Source organism: Chanodichthys erythropterus, chromosome 6 (assembly GCF_024489055.1).
Source record: "Chanodichthys erythropterus isolate Z2021 chromosome 6, ASM2448905v1, whole genome shotgun sequence".
NCBI lineage: Eukaryota > Metazoa > Chordata > Actinopteri > Cypriniformes > Xenocyprididae > Chanodichthys > Chanodichthys erythropterus.
The window spans coordinates 9750872-9770882 of record NC_090226.1 but is presented as its reverse complement, the minus strand read 5'-3'; the positions used below and the strand labels follow the sequence as shown (position 1 = coordinate 9770882).

Genomic DNA, 20011 nt, shown 5'->3' with positions numbered 1-20011 from the left:
TTAAATGCTTTCTAAAAGTGAAACTAGATATTCAGTGAAAAAAAATGCCAGGATTTGACTGGACTGTAACAAAATGTTACTCTATATGACAGGTAAACGCGATAGGTTGAAAAATAAGAGGGCGTGGTGATGTCATCAGAAAAGAAAAGTTGTTTTGGTATAAGTTACCTAGTGATGAAAGATTACAAAAGCTGCTTCTTGACCATTGTTCGATGAAAAGACAGTTCAAAACAATAGCTCTAACTTTTTAGAGCAGCCTTAAAACGTTTGCCTATGATTCATCAACCTTAAATATGGCTTATCACTTAAAACAAGTCCACTTGCTCTAAGGTTAACCTACGTAAATGTGCGCTATTATTTGCCGCATATTCAAATGTTTGTGTAGAGAGTGCGTTTACTGCATGACATGCTACTCCAACAATTTTGGTCATACAGATAAGAATAATACAACATTCAAAACGGTAAATGTTTTGTTTTTATTTCTGTAAACTCACAATAACAACAAAATGTTGCGCTTTTGTAAAATAATGAAAAAACAGGATGCGCTTTCTGCCATCTCGGTCTCAAGTAAACTTGAGCGTGTCACTAAAATGAACCGAATGTTATAAAGGCTCATTATAATGATTTATATGTTAGTCAACTAATCGCTTAAAACTAGTCAACTAGAAAAATCTTTAGTCAAAGACAGCACATTTTTTTTTAAACATTATAAATCTGACTTTTCATCCTTTTAATGCATTCTTGCTAAATATACAGTATGTATTCTTAAAGGTGCCCAAGAATGCTTTTTCACAAGATGTAATATAAGTCTAAGGTGTCTCCTGAATGTGTCTGTAAAGTTTCAGCTCAAAATACCCCATAGATTTTTTTAATTAATTTTTTTAACTGCCTATTTTGGGGCATCATTAACTATACACTGATTTTGGCAGCGCGCCGCCCCTTTAAATCGCCTGCTCCCTGCCACACAAGCTCTCGACTATATTACAGTGCATTTACAAAGTTCACACAGCTAATATAACCCTCAAATGGATCTATACAAGATGTTCGTCATGCATGCTGTATGCATGCTTCGAATTATGTGAGTAAAGTATTTATTTTGATGTGCTCTGTGGCTAAGGGCTAATGCTACACTGTTGGAGAGATTTATAAAGAATGAAGTTTAAAAATGAAAATAGCGACGGCTCTTGTCTCCGTAAATACAGTAAGAAACGATGGTAACTTTAACCACATTTAATAGTACATTAGCAACATGCTAATGAAACATTTAGAAAGACAATTTACAAATATCACTAAAAATATCATGTTATCATGGATCATGTCAGTTATTATCACTCCATCTGCCATTTTTCGCTGTTGTTATTGCTTGCTTACCTAGTCTGATGATTCAGCTGTGCACAGATCCAGACGTTAATACTGCCTTTCCTTGTCTAATGCTTGAACATGTGCTGGCATATATGCAAATATTGGGGTCATACATATTAACGATCCCGACTGTTATGTAACAGTCAGTGTTATGTTGAGATCCGTGTGTTTTCCGGAGGTCTTTTAAACAAATAAGATTTATATAAGAAGGAGGAAGCAATGGGGTTTGAAACTCACTGTATGTCTTTTCCATGTACTGAACTCATGTTATTTAACTATGCCGAGGTAAATTCAAATTTTGATTCTAGGACAGCTTTAAAAAATAGTGTATATTCCATTAAATATGTGTTAGACATATGTAAAGGATAAAGAGTGCAGAGCATTAAAGAAAAAGGTTTGTTCTCTAAAATTACGTCTAAACAGGTATTCTGCATCAGCAGAAATATCCACTTTTTTACCTCGCATTTCTTTTCTTGATCATTTACTAGTTCAGAAAGTTATTTAAAAACATGTTTGGCCGAGCAGAACTTGATTCATGTGTTATATGTGTCTTTATCTGTGTGGGAAGTCTGGAGCCGGTCGGCCTCGGCTCTAATCAGGCCCATGACCCTGCAGTCGAGTGCAGCCGTGGCAGCAGGGGGGAGATAACGTGGGATGTGGGGCTGGGCACGAAGCTAACACGTTAGTGGCATAACACCATCTCCCCCCCACGCAGAGGCTCAAAGAGAAACGGAGAACTGCCGACAGCTGCCGTGAAAATGAGCTCTAATGATCTGACAGGCCACTCTACTGAGCTCTGCTAAATTTATCCCCTGGGTACATACAGAGGGACACTTTCCAACAACATAAGAAAAGATCTGTATATTTAGGCCATCTGTCAAGAATCAAATTGTTAATTGGAGGACAAGAATGTCTGTTTATGTAAAAATTGGCATCGGAAATGAGAAGAACCTTCAAACCATGGCGGCCTTCGTGTCAACATTGTTTACGCTAGGCCTTTTAGAGTAATAGTTCATCCAAAAATTAAAAAAAATGATAGCATTATTTACTCACTCTCATGTCATTTCAAGACTTAATTTGTCACGTGGAATGCAAAAAGAGGCATTCTGAACAACGTACAGGTCGCTCTTTGACTTCAAAATCATATGGATCACTTTTTTGCATCCTCTTGGAAGCTCGAAAGCCTCATGGAAAAGAATTGCACGGCAAGAAAACCGACCAAGAAAATTCTTCTAAATGAATCATGTTGTGTTTTACAGTAGAAATAAACTCCTATGGGTTTGGAACTAGATGAGGATGAATAAATGATGACAGAATTTTCATTTCTGGGTGAACTATTCCTTTAAATAATGAATGGAAAGGAGATATTGCACAGTGTTGAAATACTGACCACTGAGTGAGTCTGAGTTAGCGTTGCAGTTGATTGTTTACCTTTATATGGTGTATCTTACCGTGATATATGTCTTGCAATGAACCTCCCCCACAGTATTCCATACATATCCATAATTTATCTCTCCTGAAAAGCCAGAGAAAGAAAAACACCAACAAATTATATTTCAATCGATGGATCTCGAAATAGTCCCCTGGCAGCCCCATAGGGAGAGTGAAAGGATGCACACTTTTCTGGGTCATGACACAGCAAGCAAGAGACAGAGTCATAACTCACATGCAACCTGCTTTTATCAAAAACACCCTTCTCCACTTCTCTAAAGGTGTGTAATGTCTAGACTAATATTTAAGAGATATACTATCTCCCAAAGATAAACCACTCGAGTCGCCTACAGCTATGAGAAAGACCAGAATAACATTATTTGGAAATGGTTAATTCAAGTGGAGTTTTCAGATATTGTCCCAACTTCAGAATTAATATATATGGTTCAAAAGTTTGGGGTCAGTAAGATATTTTTTTTAAGTGTCTTATGCTCAAGGCTGCATTAATTTAATCAAAATGACAGTAAAAACAGCAATATTATGAAATTTTAACTTTTCTATTGTAAAATATTTTAAAATGTAATTTATTCCAGTGATGACAAAGCTGAATTCTCAGCATCATTCAGTGTCACATGATCCTTAAGAAATCGTTCTAATATGATGGTTTGGTGCGCAAGAAACATTTCATATTATTGTCAATGTTGATAAAAATTGTGCAACTTAATATCCTTTTGGAAACTGTGTTAAATTTTTGAAGAATCTGAATAAATATAAAGTTCAAAAGAACAGCATTTATTTGAAATGGAAATCTTTTCAACATTATATGTCTTTTCTGCCACTTTTGATCCAAAATCAATTTTTTAATCAAAATAAATAAATAAAAATATTTTTTAATCTTACTGAGACCAAACATTTGAATGGTAGTCTATATATAAACAGAAAAAGTAAAATAGAAGCTGTATTGATATATGGTATCTATTACATGCTGTCGATTCCCAAGGAGAAAATCCTTTTCCCTCAGTTTGTAAAAATTAGTATGAGATATTGAACCAGGATAAATGTTAAAATGCACTATTTTATAGCCATAGTATGACCAGTAGACATTAACATTAGGTTCTACATGTTTACATGAAACTAATATAATAAAACGATATCAAAAACTGTTCACAGAGAAAATACATCTACAGGAATTAAGTTGCTAATTAATAAGAAGAAATTACAACCTTCATATTTCTGCTTTTAAACCTCCCAGAATGTCTTGCCCCACAGACCACCATTGTTAGTAAACAATTTTCGGTTGTTCTACAAACTGAGGAATGCGTTCAAATGATTTTTATGATTTTTGTTTAATCTTCTACTGAACTAAAGTGATTCTTATTTCTAATCTTGAAACTAAAAGATTGTAGATCCCTGGTGGCCGATGGTGGTGTCATGTAACACCAAACATTAAACTGTCAATGTTAAAGTCCTGCTTGTTGCCATCAAGATCAAATGCGATCTACATCCTTGCTTAAAATCCTATTCTTAGAATATCAAGTTAGGTTTAAGCCTTGCCGTGAGGCACAGGTTGTACAATTAGCAGAAACAGAGGTGCTGCAGCCACAGTGGCTGTTCCTGCAGTGCAGCTGAGAGACCCAAGCCAACAGAGCACAGTGTCAACTCAACGGCCTAACAGGAATAGGATCTGACAGAGCAGGAGGGGAGAGAGTGAAAGAAGTGGTAAGTAAAGGAGAGAGCGGAGAACTGTAAAAGTGTGGTCAGGAAAGTGGTCATTACTATACCTTAAGTAACTACCAAAATAGGCCACAATGTTAGAGTGCTTGCAGTCTTTCATCATGATTATTTCCTGCTGAACCACTGCGAAGTCCTCGCCTGTCGAGAGAAAACACAGAGAGATGGGAACAAGGTGAGCGTATGAACATAACAATACACGAGCGAATTCATTCATGTTGATGAAAAAGTGTTGTACAAAATTTTGTACAACATTTTGGATTATACCATGATTTCATTACCATGGTATTTCTTTGAGTAACATAAAAACTCTGGTATGTAAATGGAAAATATACAGTACCATGGTATATATGAAAGTACCATGGCATTACTATCTGATACCATCACAGTAAGTTTTACTGTAACTGTAAACTTTGATTACTTTAAGTAATTTCTGCAGTAGAATTGCAAAAATAATGACAGTTGTCTTTTTAAAAATGAGTTAAAATTACACACATCACCTTTAAATTGTAGGAATTTATATATAATATAATATAATATAATATAATATAATATAATATAATATAATATAATATAATATAATATAATATAATATAATATAATATAATATAATATAATATAATATAATATAATATAATATAATATTTGAACTTATCAAAATAATAAAATACACATTTAAATAAATAAAATAAAATACTTCAGTGAAAATGATAGAATATAAACTATTATCAAAATAAAATAATAAAATACATATTTAAATGATAAATCAAAATTAATAAAAACATCTATAAAAAAATAATAAATTCTGAGAAAAATTCTTGTCTTTATAAAAACAGGTTAAAATTACACACCACCTTTAAATTGTAGGAATTTATATATTATATTCTATAATTATATTTAATATTATATTAAATTATATTCTTCAGTGAAAATGATATAATATAACAAACTATTATCAAAATAAAAATAAAATAATAAAATACATATTTAAATGATAAATAAAAAATTAATAAATTCTATATTAAAAAAATGAGAAAAAAATAATGACAGTTATCTTTTTAAAAACAGGTTAAAATTACACATATAACCATTAAATTGTAGGAATTTATATAATATAATATATATAACACATTGCATGTATGCACAATGGAACCATGACCTTGCAGAAGTAATAGTGACACATGTCTCAGAAAACAGTTCCATATAAAAATTAATTCCAATTCCTCATGAAAGCTACATATCAAAGCATCGGATGCTTGTTTAATCATGCATAAGACGATAGGGGACGGTCAGGCACTTATGTATATAGTGTCTATACAGCACTGAGCTCTATTTGGCATTCAGAAAGCATCAGACCCCTGATGCATCGCTGTGGTTTTCACCCCCAACTGCTGATGAAGAGATTTACGCCCCTCATCTAAACTTCCTTTCTCTCTCAAACCGGTAATGTTCAGTTGTTATTTTAGCTCAGCTCATTTGAAAGCCAAGAGGTATTGAGCAAGGGCCTTCTTCCTTCAGATACATTTATTTGTTGTTGTAAAAGAAAAAAGAGGAGATGGAAAAACAAATAGGGGGAAGACAAAGTAACAGACAGAGATTGAATATCTGAAATTATGGTAACTTATTGGAAGCGTTGGGTGATGGGTGACACGAGAAGGCAATCACCCATAATGCTTGTGTAGGGGCTTCTGGCCTGACTCCATCTGAGCTGACCTTGATCTCTGGCTTTGCTCTATAAATGTGTGTGTGAGCGGAGAGCGAGACGAGAAGAGAAAGAGAGGGAGAGACTGATTATGAGAGATGGAGGAGAGAGGGGAAGAGAACAAAGTCACTTTGTTGTGACTGCTTGCTTAATGATGGAAGCTGCAGGCTCATTAAAAAAAAAATTTAACGGTTTTTCCTTGTTCTCTCCTACTGACACTAGCAACACACTCCTTTTACTCCCACATAGAGAGGCAGAGATAAATATTTTAACTTGTGTAATTCACCATTAAGCTGAACAGCCCAAGCTGGGTGCAGGCACCAGTGATCGCATTTACAAGATGAAAGGTCACTTATTAGTGCATTTACTCTTACAAAATAGTACAAAGTGGAACATTTTGGCATCAACCATGATTTCATTATGGTATACTTTGATGTAAAAACCTTGTTATATAAATGTAAAAAATACAGTACCATGGTATTATCATCTGATAACTGCACAGTATATCCCAAACTTTACTTTGTACACGCAGGTAGCACATGCACACTGAATTTGTTTTGCACTAATCAGCTGATCCACAAGGTGGCAACACTGGCCCAGGCCGTTGTTTCACAGTAGAAAACGAAACTAAAGAGACGGAACAACAACAATAAAATACCAGAGACTGCAACAACAAAAGACGCCAGCATTGACAAGCGCTTGTGTGAAGGGGTTGTGAGATAGCCCCAACTTTAGTTTAGAAGAAAACAAACGCTGCGAATCACACTTTACTATCCCATGAGGCCACAGTAGAGGATTTACGAATGGCAGTGAAGCGACGCAACTAACGCTGGTAGGTCACATGATAGTAACACGCAGTGGATGTAGTACATCCGAATTTCATTCACGCTGCGTCTGAAATCACGTACTGTCTGAGTAGGTCAGTAAGTAACTTATCGTTACTTACTGACCAATAAAAAAGTAAGCTCTAAATAGTATGAATATGGGTTTAATTGAAAATCGGACATACTACATTCGCCATGTTGTTACTGATACGTGACCTAACAGCATCAGTTGCGTCTCGCTTCACTTCCATTCATAAATCCCCTCTTGTGGCCTCACGGTAGGGATGGGAAAATAAATCAATGCATTGCGAATCGAGAATTGATTCTGGATAGATTGAGATTTTTTCGAATGCATCACGATTCTCTCTCGAAACGTTTTCAACAGCAGATGGCACTGCATGAACCTACTACTTCCGCCGAGATTCTGAAATGCGCATTCGATGGACACTTTACTATCCTGTGAGGTAGGGTTGCGACCATAAATGGCCTAGAGCAGATGGTGGCCTAGAGCAATAAAGCAACAATAAATTGATGCTTCTCGATTCGTGGATCGATTCCGAGATTTTCCGAATGCGTCGCGATTTTTTTCTCGAATCAGTTCTTTAGTTTTTAACAGCAGATGGTGGCCTAGAGCTCCATCTGCTGTTAAAAACGAAAGAACTGATTCGAGAAAAAAAATCGCGATGCATTCGGAAAATCTCGGAATCGATCCACGAATCGAGAAGCATCAATTTATTGTCGCAACCCTACCTCATGGGATGGTAAAGTGTCCATCGAATGCGCAATACAGAATCTCTGCAGAAGTAGTAGGTCATCCGGGGACATTTTGCCAACTGTTTTTCGAATATTATGTATTCAGATGTACTACTCTTTTGGCGTACTGTTTTTCTGTGTAGTAGGGAAGTATTTGATTTCAGATGCAATGAAAGACATTTTTAATCGGTCATAACTTCTGGACTCTGGACAAAGATAAAAGTTTCTAGAGTGCTATCAAATGGAGTACACTTTGAAAGGCTATGCGTTCACGTGTGCGCAGTTTTACTGTATCTGTAAACTATTCTGAAATTAATAAAAACTATTTTTGAGTACTTAAAGTAATTGTACCACTATAGCATAACCAAACAGAACTGCAAAAATAATGTGCAACCAATAAAATATCACCTTTAATTTGTGGGAATTTATTATATATTTAATATATATGAACTATTATCGAAATAAAATAAATAAAGGTTTTGTCCTAACCAGTCATAAATGTGATAAACGAAAATAAAATAAACTATAATAAAATAGAATTAAAAATAAAAATGCAATGCAATTATATAAAAAGAGCAACACCACAAGCATCCTTCAGCACTGAAATAAAATTATTCATCAATTGATTCTGATCCAAAGACATCTGAGCAAAGTGTATTTGTCTATTTCATTTCTAAGCTCAACAAAGTTAAAAATCATTAAACATCATGGTATATAAGACGCTATTAAATGCAATGCAATAAAATAAAAATAAAAATAAATCATAGATACTGTAAAGTTAGCTTGTTTAAATTCAGGCCAGTTCCAAGGAATGTTTTCATTCCAAACCCACGGACTAAAGTTTTGCATAATGTCCTTTAAGTGTAGGTCTGTGCAAAAGACATTCGCTCCCTGAGGGAAGTGTGAAGTCGCAGCAGTGGGGTCAGGTGACACGTACTTCCTGCCGGGGCAAGTGATCCAGTGAGCGTTCCGCAGAGGCAGTGACATTTCCCTGCACATATGGGGCAGATAGCTGTGAGAGACAGCAGGGGGTATTGCCTCTTGCCTCCTTTGGGGGAAACGGAAGCAGCTAGCCTACTATTCACAGCATAGGCTGCAGCGATGCATATCTCTGAGTAGGACACATGCTAATTGAAGCAAACTTCAGGGTCTGATGAGCAGAACGCCTAGCTTCAAGGCAAAATGGGTCCTGCTGAGCAGCAGTTACAAGAATATCATTGGTATATGCTATGTTTAAAGGTTTTCCACCCAAAATGAAAATTCTGCCATCAAATACTCACTCTCATGTCATTACAAATCCTTTACAACGACTCTTTGAAACGCAAGTGAAGATATTTTTTATGAAATTAATATTAGTAATTTCTGAACCTCCATTGAAAGTATTCATCTAAAACTCTAATGCTTCAAAATGTTCATAAAAGAATCGAGCAATTTAATCCAAGTCCTCTAAAGAGACATGATTGCTTTATATATTGAACAGATTTAATTTAGGCTTAAATATAAACGTTGATTAGTGAATGTACATAGAGCACTCAAATATACTAAAGAAAAGCTCAAATGTGCTGGCATGACACACAAAAATGAACCTTATTGATTCTTATGCGTCAAGCAAGCATGCTTGAGCTTCTGTTTATCATATTTGGACTTTCAATTGAGGGACAGAAATCTCTCAGATTTCATTAAAAAAAACATTTGTGTTCCAAAGATGAACGGAAGTCTCATAAGTTTGGATTCTGGAAAGACATGAGAGTGAGTAACTGATGACACAATTTTCATTTTTGGGTGAACTATCCCTTCAAGTGAAGTGTGGGATGTACTTTAGTGTATTTATGAGTGTCTACCTTTGGCCAGACAAGGGGGGGGAGGTGTGCATTGATTTGAGAATGGACAGTTAAGAGCCACACTAAAAAAAAAAAAAATCTTGGCTGCCTTTCTATGTGAAGTGCTGAAGCCCATCTAGAGGTCTGGTAAATTTCCCAACCAAATTCCATTACTGTACATGGACACGAGCAGGCAAGGCTGCAGATAACACATACCGTAGAAAATGAATGGTGATCAGTGGCATTTTTCTCTGTTCACCACCAGCGAATTAAAAAACAAAGGAAAGACGTGGGCTTAAATTAAAATTAATTAGATAATAAACAGACTCCAAACTCACAGTAACAAGCAATCATGAACACTGAAATTATACAATCAATTGATTCTGATCCAAAGGCATTACTGTGATTACCCAGTTCAAGATTATAAATCAACTAATATTATATATACAGTACAGTCCAAAAGTTTGGAACCACTAAGATTTTTAATGTTTTTAAAAGAAGTTTCGTCTGCTCACCAAGGCTACATTTATTTAATTAAAAATACAGTAAAAACAGTAATATTGTGAAATATTATTACAATTTAAAATAACTGTGTACTATTTAAATATATTTGACAAAGTAATTTATTCCTGTGATGCAAAGCTGAATTTTCAGCATCGTTAATCCAGTCTTCAGTGTCACATGATCCTTCAGAAATCATTCTAATATGCTGATCTGCTGCTCAATAAACATTTATGATTATTTTCAATGTTGAAAACAGTTGTGTACTTTTTTTTTCAGGATTCCTTGATGAATAGAAAGTTCAAAAGAACAGCATTTATCTGAAATGCAAAGCTTCTGTAGCTTTATACACTACCATTCAAAAGTTTGGGGTCAGTAAGAATTTTTATTTTTTTGAAAAGAAATTAAAGAAATGAATACTTTTATTCAGCAAGGATGCATTAAATCAATCAAAAGTGGCAGTAAAGACATTTATAATGTTACAAAAGATTAGATTTCAGATAAACACTGTTCTTTTGAACTTTCTATTCATCAAATAATCCTGAAAAAAAATATTGTACACAAATATTTTGTACAATTGTACACATTAAATGTTTCTTGAGCAGCAGATCAGCATATTAGAATGATTTCTGAAGGATCATGTGACACTGAAGACTGGAGTAATGATGCTGAAAATTCAGCTTTGCCATCACAGGAATAAATTACTTTGTGAAATATATTCAAATAGAAAACAGTTATTTTAAATTGTAATAATATTTCACAATATTACTGGTTTTACTGTATTTTTAATTAAATAAATGTAGCTTTGGTGAGCAGACGAAACTTCTTTTAAAAACATTAAAAATCTTAGTGGTTCCAAACTTTTGGACTGTACTGTATATATATATATATATATATATATATATACACACACACACACAGACTTGAAAGAAGAAGTATGTGAACCACTTATAGAATCTGTGAAAATGTGAATAATTTTAACAAAATGAGTTTTGAATAAAATGCATAGTTATTTTTTGTTTTGTACTGTCCTGAGTGAGATATTTTACATAAACGATGTTTATATATAGTCGACAAGAAATAAAAATAGCTGAATTTATTAAAATGACCCCGTTCAAAAGTATGTGAACTGTTGATTCTTAATACTGTTTGGGGTTACCTGGATGACCTACAACAGTTTTTTTTTGTTTTGTGATGGTTGTTCATGAGTCTCTCGATTGTCCTGAGCAATTAAACTGAGCTCTGTTCTTCAGAAAAATCCATTTTTCTTATATATATATATATATATATATTATATATATATATATATATATATATATATATATATATATATATATATATATATATATATATATATATAAATTTAAATACCCTTTGAAATCTGAATAGGAGTGTTATAGTGTTTGTGTGTATATATATATATATATATATATATATATATATATATACACACACAAACACTATAACACTCCTATTCAGATTTCAAAGGGTATTTAAATTTAGACTGTAGCCTCACCAGGGGAAGATTTCACGAAAATGGGCCTTTCAATATTTCAACATCTCACCATTTGAAACGGCACCATGAATCTGGTCTGAAGCACGCTATACAGTAGATATCTTCAACCAGACCCAAGCTGCATAGGACACAACAAACTTTCAAGTTGGCTTCTGGTCAGATTTTTTACATATAATATCAGAAAGCACCTATTTACTTGAATCTCCATTTCAATAACATTTTACACCAGCGGTACAATCTGACATAAAATGGTATCATAAATCTAGTTTCTCCATCTTAAATCACACTAAAGGTTATAGATTAATAAAACATATATATTTATTCAGATGTGCCCATTTAATGTGTGATATATAATAAAGCTATTGTACCAGAAAGAAACCTTCAACGTTTCCAGCTATTGTTTTCCAATTATTGTGAACCAGAATTTGCAATGAGCACTGTCATGGTTTTGTTCAAAAGAAAATAAAAAAAAAAATCGGAATAACAATAAACAATTCTGAATAAATTTCAATAAAGCCTGTCATCGCACACAGAAATGGGACAAGTTTGCGCTCTTGGGCATGTTTGTAGGTGTTGGATAGCAACAGAGACTGTCAGGGAGAGGCGCTCAACTGTCACTCCATTAGACATGCGTGTCAGCGCGCATATGTGTGTGCAGAGCCAACAGCTCCGCTGACGTGACAGAATGTGTTGTAAGTGTTAAAGTGCGAGACTGTGTGTGTTTTAGGGTGGGGATTATAAGAGCTTGATTGGTATGACTGGAATTTAACAGAGATTCTGTCTCCATTAGCACTCGTGTCCCCAAACGGGTGTGTTTTCAGGCCCACTTTGCCACAGATTTTCAAAGCTTATTAAAACACTCAATGTCAAGTGTTATATGAAGAACAAAGAGATCATTAGACAGTAACAAGCACACATTCTTTTAAAAAAGTGTCTACTTTACATTTACAGAAGTCTGACAAATTTTGAGTGTGATTTCAAATTATGTGTTCTGTATGAACAGAATCATGGTCCAAAAGTTTAGCAAAGGTTGGTGAGATTTTATGTTTTTGAAAGAATACTGTTATGTTCATCATTGCTGCATTTATTGAATGCGGTAAAAACAATGCAATTTAAAATAGCTATTTTCTGTTTTAATATATTATAAAGTGTAAATTTATTCCTGTGATGCAAAGCTGAATTTTTAGCATAATTTCTCCAGTCTTCAGTGTCACATAATCCTTCAGAAATCATTCTGATATGCTGATTTGCTGCTCAAGAAACATTTATTATTATTGAAAACAGTTATAATATATAACAGCCTAATATTTTTGTTCAGGATTTTTTGATGAATAGAAAGTTCAAAAGAAAAATTTATTACAGGGTAAATTTACCCAAAAATGAAAATTCTGTCATTAATTACTCACCCTCATGTCGTTCCACACCTGTAAGACCTTCGTTCATCTTCGGAACACAAATTAAGATATTTTTGATAAAATCTGATGGCTCAGTAAGTGACCAGAATACTTATTGTGTGCCAAAAAAAAAAAAAAAATAACGACTTTATTCAACAATATCTAGCGATTTCAAAACACTGCTTCATGAAGCTTTGAAGCTTAACGAATCAGTTGATTCAAATCAGTTGTTTCGAATCAGTTGTTTCAAATCAGTGTTTTCGGAGTGCGTATCAAACTCCCAGAGTCATGTGAGCTACTGAAGTTTCAAACATTTGTGACGTAACGAAGCCTTGTTTACTAAAATATGTGATTTTGGCGCTCTGAACCACTGATTTGAAACAAAAGATTCAGAAAGCTTTTTCAAAAGTGTTTTTGAAATTGCCCATCACTAGATATTGTGAAATAAAGTTTTAAATATGTTTTTAGTAGCTTTATGGGCATTGAAAAAGGGAGTGTTATTGCTGGCGATGCAGGCCTCATTGATCCGTCAGATTTTATCAAAAAATATCTTAATTTGTGTTCCGAAGATGAACAGGTGTGGAACGACATCTTTAAAAAAGAATATTAAATAAATCAGATAAAATCACATGGAAACAATATGAATATTTCAAAACGCCCAACAGATTAGAATGAAAATTAAATCCTTAAAGTACTGATATTTACTAACTTTCACAATGGTCAAATGGTATTACTGAAATCTATCAGGAATGAGAGAAAAACACTGAATCAGTTGTGTGTGCTCCCATTTGCTATTCTGTCCACAATTTGAGAGTCACATCTGTTAGTAAATACAGCTGACAACTGCAACTACTGACTGTATGAACGAAGCCTTTGGCAATTCTTTCAATCCTAATTAAATTTTAATCTCAAAATATTGGCCAATTAATCTACCTTGCCAATATAATGGGATACGAGGTGGAGAACTTTCTGGAAAGCGATGGAGACCCTGAGCTGTTTGAGATTTTCCTTAGGAAAGACTTCAAGTTCAAGTGACTATCAATCATTTTTTTCACGGGAAAATGTAAGAATACATTCTTGTCCTGATCATTTACTCTTGATTTTTCAATCACTGGGTCTAAATGCTTTATCAAAGCTGACAAGCAACGAAAACACATTACCTTATGCCTGAATAAAGCTTCCTGGAGGAAGTTTTTTACATATTGGCTCCTCTCACATCAATCACACTTTGGAACATCGATTTGTTCGTAGGTCTGTAAATCTAGCCCATGTTTTCCCACAGTAGGACTTTGGACCTACTTTTCCCTAATATTGTGCTTCCATCAGCAGTATAATTTTCTAAAGCTCTTTGTTGACAGAGAACCAGCTGCACCTGCCGTGATGCAAGCAAGTCTCCATACTGCACAAACACACACACACACCATCCAACACATGCATTAAACACACACACGCATCTGTCTCTGTAGGGACACTGGGTTCTGGCACTCTCCCCTCCCATTACAGCAAGTGACATTTCTGAGGGCCGTCGACCTCCGAGCCCATGCATTTTAAATGATTGCCCTGCACGCCCGCAGTGCCTCAGTGCTCCCAGCCAGCTAATACCAGACCCACCTCCACTCCTGCACTTTCTCTTCCCTTTACATGTCTTACGGGAATCAGAGCCAACAAAGACACAGCATGCAAACGCACACACACCTAATGTCACTCTGAATAGTGGCGGAACATTGTCCTGTCTTTTTAATATCAGGTTGGAAGATGAAATACAGGCTGTGTCTCAAAATCTAGTAAGATGACTTGTGTCTACTGAATCTATCAGAGCATCTACAATGCCCAAGCATGATGTCTAGATAGGTAGCTCACTAGACTTTGAGACACAGCCATTTACAATGGACATCTTTTGCCTGGAGGGCAATAAAATGGCAGAAAAGTCCTACAGACTTGCTCTGAAAGAAGGACCTGAATCACTAGCACTATATGCCAAAAGAAATGAGCTTTGAATGCGAGTTTACAGTCTGAATTGAATGTGATGAGATAATGACTATGAGAAAAATAATGGCAAGAAAACATCTTTTGATTGAGTTGTCCTCTCCAGCTGCACACAAATACATACAGCATGGGTGGTCAGTGCTTCTACCGAGTTCTACAGGCTCGCGCAACAGCGCTTCAGTCTGCTTCAAAGTGATTCTCAATCAATGAAAAGCGCAGATTTATGTCAAGCGTTTGCTAATGAACTCAAGTTGATGAATTATTACAAAGTCTACTTCATGGCCTTTATATAAAATGTTTTAGAAGATTTTAAGAATCTGAAGGATCAGCATGCAATAGTACAGTCATTTCAAATTAAGAGTACCTGTGTATTTCTTGTTTATAATTAAAAGTCACACGTTAAGTTTTTTCTTTTTCTTTTGGGCATTATTGGTATTTTGGTTACACAATAAATTGTATTTAATTTGATTTCCATTTAATTCATAGTAAATATTGTAGTCTCCCCCACAGGAAGAAAAGACTAAGAACATTATTTGACACATATATTATTCATTTTATAAATTTTACTAGTAAAATCTGTGTCCCATTCACTGAGAGAGACACTATATGATAGCAAGGAGAACATAGGAAAATTTGATTGGCCGGCTGGTAACATGACGAGCGTATTACCTGTATTACTCTGCATTAGCCAAAGTTAAACATTAACTCTAGGCAACCGGAAAAAACGCAGAGCACTCAGCGTGAAATAGATGCTCAGCACCTTGTCACGTTGTTGGCATTTTAAAAAATGTGGCCCTCTCATTGAGAACAACTGGAAAAATATGCTAGCCTTGGACACGGCCTTAGGAACAACTTCTTTTAATGAATCAGACAAACAGTCTCAACCTCAAGTTACTGGTCTGACTAAGGATGCGGTCACAGTTGGTTTGATTGAATGGTCCGAACCAGTGTTTGATTGCAGACCACTGTTTTTTTTAATACTTATTTTTTATTAGATTTTTGTTGTTGTTGTTGAAAACAGAAGAACACAAAGGGAAGAAAAAAAGGGGGGGGGGAAAGGGAAAAGCAAGGGTATTAAAAAGGTTGCCATACATTACATATAAACCTTAAGGAACATCAAAAAGTTGTCAAAGTACATATAAACCTTTTAGTCATTTCACCAGAACCTTATATCCGTAAACATAACATACACTTTACATATACAATCATCTAAACCACAGAGGGACATGTTAATCCATTTTCTCTCAAAGATTTGCATTTGCAGCTGAAGTATACACTACCGTTCAAAAGTTTGGGATCGGTAAGATTTTTAATGACTTTAAAAGAAGTTTCGTCTGCTCACCAAGGCTGCATTTACTTAATTAAAAACACAGTAAAATCAGTAATATTGTGAAATATTATTACAATTTAAAATAACTGTTTCCTATTTGAAAATATTTGAAAATGTAATTTATTCTTGTGTTGGCAAAGCTGAATTTTCAGCATCGTTAATCCAGTCTTCAGTGTCACATGATCCTTCAGAAATCATTCTAATATGCTGATCTGCTGCTCAAGAAACATTTATTGTGTACAGATGTACAAAATATTTGTGTACAATATTTTTTTTCCAGGATTCTTTGATGAATAGAAAGTTCAAAAGAACAGTGTTTATCTGAAATCTAATCTTTTGTTACATTTTAAATGTCTTTACTGTCACTTTTGATCGATTTAATGCATCCTTAATTTCTTTAAATTCTTCTCAAAAAAATAAAAATAAAAATTCTTACTGACCCCAAACCTTTGAACGGTAGTGTATAAAGCTACAGAAGCTTTGTATTTCAGATAAATGCTGTTCTTTTGAACTTTCTATTCATCAAGGAATCCTGAAAAAAAAAGTATACAACTGCTTTTAACATTGATAATAATCATAAATCTTTCTTGAGCAGCAAATCATCATATTAAAATGATTTCTGAAGGATCATGTGACACTGAAGACTGGAGAAATAATGCTGAAAATTCAGCTTTTCCAACACAGAAATAAATTACATTTTATATTATATTTCAATAGAAAACAGTTATTTTAAGTTGTAATAATATTTCACAATATTACTGTTTTTACTGTATTTTTAATTAAATAAATATAATCTTGGTGAGCAGACAAAACTTCTTTTAAAAATATTAAAAATCTTACCAATCCCAAACTTTTCAACGTTAGTGTATGTGTGATTTTTTCCATTTCTCTAACCTCTGTTACTATCTGAAGCCAGTTTTCTCTCAGTCTACTTTGTACCATTTTCGGGTTATTGCCTTTATTTTACTTGTTGCCAGTAAAATTTTAAATAAATATTTGTCATCTTGTCAAATCTCATCTGGAATATCTCCCAAATATAAAACAGAAAATGATTTTGGTATATGTAGAGTGAAAACACTATTAATAGTAGAGCTTACAGCTTCCCAAAAACCCTTCACCTTTGGACATTGCCAAAAAATGTGTATGATGGGCTTTTTTTACCCCACAGCTCCTCCCGCATGGGTGAGAGGTTCTTGTTTGTAATTCCTTAAGGCAGACCACTGTTTTTTGCCTTAATCACGATTAATCGTTTGCAAAATAAAAATCTGTTACGTAATATATGTGTGTGTTATGTGTATAATAATTATGTATATATAAATACATGCACATATACATGTATATATTTAAGTAATATAAAATATATATAAATATGTATATTTATTTATACATGTATATATTTCTTAAATTTAAACATGTATGTGCATGTATTTATATATACATAATTATTATACACAGAACACACACATATATTACGTAACACAGACTTTTATTTTGCAAATTATTAATCACGCTTAATCGTTGTGCAGCCCTACAATAAAGACATTTACAATATTACAAAAGTTTTCTATTTCAAATAAATGCTGTTCTTTTTTTAACTTTCTATTCATGACAAGTGAATTTTCATAGAGAATAAGATCATGTGCATCTTCAGTAAATATTCTACCATCCTTATTATGTTCCATATCAAGATATACTTATATCAAAATCATTCAAAATAAACTGATAAAGAAAGTCAGAAGAAAAACAAGAAATAACAAGGCATCAAAATTTTCCACCTATCCTTCTACATCCAACAAGTACAAATCTGAAACAGAGAGGTGAAACAGTAGATTTTAAGTGTCCACGCTTCGTTGGTAGAGAACATTTTGCCTCACCACACTTCCAACAGTAGGTAGCTTGTCACTGTGAATATGCTACACAACAAGCTGACATTAAGAGGGAAGGAAAGGCAGGGTAAGTGCTTGCTCATGAGGTCGCCCTTCTTTTTATGGTAAGAATAGCCTTTGCTGTTCAGCAATACACCGACGCAGGTGCACAAACTCACACACATGGAGGCCAGTGTTTGCTTATACACACAAGCATCTGAGTACACGATCGGATGTGTGAGCCCGCATACACACAAGAAGGCGGCTGAAAAAGACACCCAAAACTGATTCCCTCAACAGGCCTGTTTTCAAAGTGGCAAATCGCTGCTTTCTGAAGTCCAATATCATAGATTCATCAATTTTGAATGAAATGCATGAGACCAACATAGCTCGAGCCAACCAATCCACACACACACAGAAATAAGAGCACATCCAGCTGAAGCTTGGTCACTGCGCTTCTCATCTCAGGCCAAGAGCGAATCTCATCGCACATCAACACGTCCCCAAACGCCCCCACGCAAACTCTCCCCAGGTCTTGATGTTTGTGTTGGCATGTCTGTTTGCAAACACATTCATTGGGTCTTTTCAGACGATCCCCTGTTGATTATGTGAAACTAATGAGCCAAAACTCAAAGCCATGTCCTGATCCCCACAGTGCCGGAGAGGGAGGAGACCTATCCCGAAAGCGTGTGATGTCCTCCCCCAGCATGATTCGTAAAGGCCAGCTCAGAGACATTAATGAGTTACAACGGCAAAAACAGCTATACGGCCCAATGCGCCAGGAAGAAACTCTGCATGTTAATCAGAATTGTAAATTGATGTCAAAGAAGAACAAAGACATCACCATAAAAACAAATGCATTGGACATCCATGTTAATATCCTTATCTAATTAGGCTGACTTCATACTGACTCGCCAGAGAGGTGAAGATAAATACGGGACTAATAACTGATAGTTTGTTTATCTTGGTAGCATGTTTCTTGCAAATCAACATAATTAACAAGACATAAAGGATGGCCCTTGGGGGGACATGACTACTATACATGTATGAGTAGTTAACGGCCTTCATTTGCCCACTGTGACGACAACGATGTGCCACTGACAGCTAACGACACGCCGCAAATCCCGAGGACATGTAGCTTCCTGCAAATAATCAGAGGTTTAAACATTTGCTTAGACAATTTAATTTGATTCAAATTTGGTCACAATTCAATCTGATTTGACTTTGTTGTAAATGGATAGTGATTTTTAGGTCTGCACAATGATTAATCACGATTAATCGTTTGCAAAATAAAAGTCTCTGTTACGTAATATATGTGTGTGTTCTGTGTATAATAATAATGTATATATAAATACATGCACATGTACATATTTAAGAAAAAATATATATTTATATGTAAAATATTTATATGTAATATAAAATATATATAAATATGTATATTTATTTATATACATGTATATATTTTTTAAAATGTATACATGTATGTTTATGTATTATTATACACAGAACACACACATATTTTACTTAAACACAGACTTTTATTTTGCCAACGATTCATCGCGATGTGTCTAAAAGTGTTTTTTTTAGGAAATACTGTAGAAAATGTTAGCACTTTTGTCTCTTTTAGGTAGAGAGTGAGAGAGTGTGTTTAAAATGGAGATCACCATTCTGAAAAGAAAACTAAACAAAATGTTTGAATAGACTGTATTTAATTCATTTGAATTCTTTCTTTTTCTTTTTTTTTTTTTTTTTTTTTTACAAAAAATCCGTTTGAATAAATGATTCAATGAAAACTG

At 34.4% G+C, this 20011-nt stretch overlaps 1 protein-coding gene across 5 annotated transcripts in view; it reads right to left on the bottom strand.

Annotated features, from left to right (window-relative positions):
- map4k3a (mitogen-activated protein kinase kinase kinase kinase 3a) overlaps positions 1–20011 on the bottom strand; it is a 75353-nt gene that overhangs the window by 36656 nt on the left and 18686 nt on the right. For all 5 annotated transcript variants that reach the window (XM_067387984.1, XM_067387985.1, XM_067387986.1 and 2 more), the window contains exons 3-4: positions 4575–4665; positions 2814–2878 (exon numbers count right to left, since the gene is read on the bottom strand). In XM_067387984.1, coding sequence (XP_067244085.1) covers positions 2814–2878; positions 4575–4665 — 156 coding nt within the window. The remainder of the gene's footprint in view (positions 1–2813; positions 2879–4574; positions 4666–20011) is intronic.